General features: G+C 31.8%; 1 protein-coding gene across 1 annotated transcript; it reads left to right on the forward strand.

The window, feature by feature from the left end:
• Positions 1-688: 688 nt before the first annotated feature.
• On the forward strand, positions 689-5684 carry LOC106685742 (WD repeat and FYVE domain containing 2; the record flags this gene model as incomplete). Its single annotated transcript, XM_067047875.1, is given in 4 exon segments — positions 689-928; positions 3309-3414; positions 3519-3751; positions 4658-5684. Coding segments are annotated over 4 exon segments (715 nt in total), but the record flags the coding sequence as incomplete, so codon positions are not given.
• Between the last annotated feature and the right edge of the window lie 8 nt (positions 5685-5692).

Here is a 5692-nt window from a genome sequence, read left to right on the forward strand (position 1 = left end):
ATACTAAATTAATTGTTTATCTTTGAATAGAACTGATACTATATTTTACCTCTAACCAGTAATATACAGCACCCAAAAACAAATGATAACACATGGAGTCTTTACCTGAATAAAATTTGTGGACATCCATAATAAAGAAGTGATGCTCCTCCTGAAGTAATGGACCAACAAGAGTTACTGGTTTAAAAAAATGTTATTTCTATATTGCTTTGAAAAGCATTTAAATTAAAGCAAGAAATTAAATAGGGCATCGCGAGAATGGATGACTATAAAATCCCAGGGATATTGTCCATGCAGGTCCTTCATCAAACAAGAAGAATAGGGAGACCAAACTGATGGTTTGATAGTGTCCTCACAGATGCGAAGAACCTACTAAAAAAAGCTGATTAAATGGTTGTTGCCCATGATAGAGAAAAATGGTTGAGACTTTTGAAGGCGGTCCTGATTCAGTGATTGATTGTGGATTGTGCGTATGTATTAATGTAATCAATGAAGCTCAACTACTATCTTCTCTGGTCAGACTTTTACTAATGAAGTTTTAAACATTTACTGTGAAGAAAGTTAGATATCTTTAAAAGAAAGCTAGAATTTCAATTCTACCATACTTTCTAGAAATTTATTTTTGACTTTTAATGTTAAGTATTTATGCAAATTTCCATTTTGTTTTGTCCTTAACAATTTAATGTAGATTTGATTCACAATCCAAACATGCCTTTGTTGGTGATTACTCTGGATGCATAACTATGTTAAAACTTTCTGAGAATGGTGTTCAAGAGATTACTAAGTTAAAAGGTCATTCAGGAAGCATAAGAGCTCTTGAATGGGATCCGGCAGAACAGAGGTTGTTTTCTGGTAGCTTTGATCAGATTGTGATTGTTTGGGATATAGGTGGTCAGCAGGGTACAGCCTATGAACTCCAAGGCCATAGGTGAGAATTTTATTTATTTCATAGTTCTCTTGATATATGTAATTAAGGAGTATAGATTTCTGTCCATGTAGACATTCTTAAAAGAAATTTAAATAGAAAAAACTTAATTATCTGGTAGGGTTTATTTATATTGGAGCTTTATTACCCAATCAGAGTAAAGCTTTGAAAACAACATTAGAATATAAAAGGAGTAGTTATGTTGGAGTTACACTTTGGGGTCACCGTCATTCATCAGGAGTCCAGTCAATTGGAAACTCTTGCCAAATCCTTACCGATAACATTGACATCAGAGTAACACTTAAAATCCAAGAAGACCTTGATGATGTATATTCCTTCACCACCACAGTACAAGGAATCGTCTGGACTGCTTCCTCCCCCAATCACTCTCCAAGAACTCCTGTCAATAATCATTTACCACAACACCTCATAGACCTAATCCACATCAAATGATGTGCCAGATCACTATGGCGACATACAAGACACATAGCTGACTGTCGCACCTATAATTACTACTGTAAACAATCAAAGCGAGAATTAACTACTTTCCATTCTCAGTTCTTTAACTCCTACCTGTCCTTTTCTACTCATGACAATTCGCTGTGGGATATCACTAAAATCCCATCATATTTCCCATCCCCTTCGGCGAGATGATGGCTCCTGGGCAGTGTCTGATGAAGAGTAGGAGAATTCATCAAATACCTTTCCAACACATTCACTCCTTACCCGGAATCCTGGATCCTTTAAAAAATCTTTGAGAAGATCCTTCTTAAAAGAATCCGACCCATAATAGAATCTTCCAATCCACTTTCCCATCATTTTGGATTTCGCTCTCAACATTCTACTGTTCAGCCCAAACTTAGTGTAGTTAACCATATTTCTGCAGCCCTGGAGTGCAAACAGTACTGTTCAGGTGTATTTCTGGACATTGCCCTGGCTTTTGACTGGATATGGCATGCCACATTGCTAATGTAAACTTGCTTAAAGTCCATCTACCTCAGTTCTCATACCTCACTCTCAGATCCTACCTCTCAAACACTCCTTTTGCATTCGCTGCGGGACAGAACTTTTAGACTGTTGTCTTATTGAAGCTGGTGGCCCACAAGGCAGCGTTTTGGATCCTGTCCTCTACATTCTCTTTACTGCAGATTTTCCTCTTCATTATAAAACCTTCCTGGCAACATTCGCTGATAATACTGCCTTCCTTTCATCAAGCTCAGATCCTGACATAGCAAACGCAAACCTACAAAGGCACCTCTCCCTCATCGAGTCACCTTCACTCTCTGACACTGATTCTGTCTACCAGTTCAATTTAATTCCATACCAATTCCTGTTTCAGACAATTGTTCGCAATCTTGGCTTTCTCCTAGACAGAAGACTAACTTGGAATCCATATACTAGACTTAAAAGACAAGAACTTAACGAATGATTTGGACAATTATATGGACTGCTAAGTAGAAAATCACAGCTTTCAGTAGACAATGAGTTACTACTTAACTAAACAATAATTTAATTTATTTGGACTTATGGACTAGAACTAGGGGGACAGCTAAAAACTCAAACATCAAACATGTTCAATCCTTTGAGTCCAAAGTCCTTCAAACAATTGTCTATGTTCCTTACTATGTTACCAATACCCTACATCATGACATTAATATCCCATTTGTTCTGGCAATAGCCAGATTCTCCACTGAAGTCCTGAGCGTCTGTGGCTAGCGCCCTTACTCATCCTCTACTGGCTTTTAATACCAGTGATGTGATTGAAAGAGAAGTGCCAAGATCTTCTTAAGTCCTGCCCTTTCCTCCACAAGTGAGGGGAAGAGCTCGGTTCAGAGTTTCCCAGGCTGAAAATATTGTAAATAGAAATTATTATGTTTAAGATATTATTTTACTTTAATTTTATTCATTTATTATTATTATTTCCTCTTCTTCTATTTCTTGTTTTTTTTATCATTTAATTTATATATTTGTAAATATGGTGTGAATGAGTCTATCATCCATATTACCATTGTCTAGAAATATGAGAGAACATAATATTACAAAATAAAAATATATAGTATTTAAAAAAAAAAAAACACTTTAGGGTGTTTATTTTAATGCATTTGAAGTATATTTCAAACATTAATACTCCTACTGTACTCATATAAATTATTGGGTATCACAGCGCCACCATCTGCTTATTAGATTGAAGTTGGTTACTGGGAATTGCTTATATTTAACCTTTCTGAAAGCTTTTTGAAATAATCACTTGTATCTATTATCAAGATTATATTTTGTTTAGCAGTATTTTATTTTGTTTAGAGAATAGAATCTAGATATTGAAGTAATTAACTTATACTTTCATGAAAAATGTTTTTGAAATCTTATAATTTTTTTTTCTCAGAAACAAGGTTACATCATTGTGCTATGCCTCTGTTAAGAAGCAATTAATTTCTGGTGGAGAAGATGCTGTGCTAATTTTTTGGGATATGACAGCACAAAGAAAAGAGGTATTTATTTATTGATTTATAAATTTTTATGTATTAAACGTTTGGAATTTCATTTTACCTCTGGCAATACTTTTTGTTGTATAGATGTTCTTTTGTTTGTTTAGACTCCAGAATGGGTTGAGTCAGATTCCTGCCAAATTTGCATGAAGCCTTTTTTCTGGAATTTGAGAGCAATGGTGGAGACACACACATTGGGCCTGAGGCAGCACCATTGTCGGGCCTGTGGACGTGCTGTTTGTGACTCTTGCTCTAATCCTACAATTGCCATACCCAGTCTTGGGTTTGAATTTCCTGTCAGGGTTTGTGGACCCTGCCATCTTCATTTAAAAGCTCAGGAGTTAGTTTCTATTTAAATTTTATATTTATTACTTTTATTTCTTAATTAGTAAATTGTTTAGTTATCCACTATCACAGCCTAAGTAATAGATTTTTTTTAGTTTAGATCCAATTTGCCAACCTTTTTCTAGACTACAAACAATTACAGAAATATGCATATGCATGTAAAATTTGTAACTATGAAGTAATAAGTTTAGAAATTGAGGGAATTGAAAAGGGAGTGTAAATATAAATCTGGTAAATGTACAAGAATCTTAATAGAAAAATAGGCAACTTATTCATTATACCTCTGTTCCTATGTAATATGTTCTGTTCCTTTCTGTGTTAACCTACATTTTGTATGTTTTTACCAGTCCTGTATTTTTTTTTTTTTTTTTTTTTTAAATAACATAATTTTGCTTATTTGGTTCATAGCTTGACAATTAGATTTTTCATTCATTTGGATATATAATTGGTCATCACAATTATTTAGTCATTTTAAATTATTAATAGTTATTATGCTGTAATTAGATCATGGCTGGCAACTTCTGTTCACCTTGCTCGCTCAATAGATAAACAAATAGTATCTTTTAATTGATGTCAGTTCAATTCTACAGTTGTTACATGTTTCATTTTTGTAATTTATTTTGTTTTACTTCTGAAAGTATACATTTGCTAACCACAAAAATTATAGCTTAAAGAAAAATCATCTGCTTTATTGGTAAAAGAAAAGTCATTTATTATATATATTGATCGTTGACCATATATTAAATTGGAGGATGGTCAGGGCTGGAGTCAAGAAAAAATAAAAAATAGTTCTTAACTGTTTTTAATTTTGATAACAATTGAATTATTTATTTTTAAAACAATATAATTACTTAATTTTATTATCCTAGTTAAATTCCATTTTTTAATTTATTTTTTTCAGAAATGTCTCTTTAGCTAGCTTTCATGAAGCAAAGCATTCTATTGCTTGGATGGACTTGGATGAAAGTCAAAAACGACTCCTTACTATTGGACAAGACCGAATGATTAAGCTGTGGGATGCTTCACAACTTTTATAGGCCTATGTGCTTTTCTTGTATTTACATTGTACATATCCTGATTTTATTTGGTGGCAAACTTGACTGAAAAAATTATTATTCAGAGAACTGTAAATGTTAGATGAAGCAATGAATGTTTGAGCTTTGCTTTTTACTAATAATAAATATTGTTATGTGAATATCCATAAAGACTAGGTTAGTATAATACTGTTTCTTAATAATGGGTAATCAAAAGAAGAGATCTGTAAAGGAGCTTACTTTACACTAATTATTTTTATTCTTGTCAAGATTTTTTTGTCAAAAAAAAAAGAAATGAAATTTTTGTTTCATATCAATTTCCTTGGTTCCTTATTACAAGTCTTTCTATATGTGGGTTGAGTAATTTTGTTTGGATGATTAAGTTTACTAAATTAAATATTTATTGTTAATTTATTATTTGTTGTATTGGATTTTCATATGACTGAAAATTATTAAATAAAGAATTAATTTTTAATATGTATAAGAATTTTATTCATCGTCAATTACATAATTATTTTATAATAAAGTTATGGGACCATATGGTTCTAAAGATATTGGTTGTTCTGCTTAAAAATCAAATCTACTATAGCAGTTAAACATATTGCATTTTTTACAATACTACGTATGTACCTAATCATTTTCCGTTACTGTTGTTGGTAATTAGGTTATGAGTACATATAGGATAAAATGTAAATAAAATATATTTATTAATGTTAAAATATGGATATTTTAAATAATTTCTGATTTATAAAACAGAAATTATTAATATTCCTTCAATAATGTCAATTTATTTGTAAATAATGTAATTTGTTTTAATATTACTATAGAAGCATATAACAAAAGTTATTATAAATGTTAGCTGAAATACATGAATAAAAATCCTTGTTAATTTAATATGTGTT

This window comes from Halyomorpha halys, unplaced genomic scaffold, assembly GCF_000696795.3.
Source record: "Halyomorpha halys isolate HHAL.00 unplaced genomic scaffold, Hhal_1.1 Scaffold33.1, whole genome shotgun sequence".
Taxonomy (NCBI): domain Eukaryota; kingdom Metazoa; phylum Arthropoda; class Insecta; order Hemiptera; family Pentatomidae; genus Halyomorpha; species Halyomorpha halys.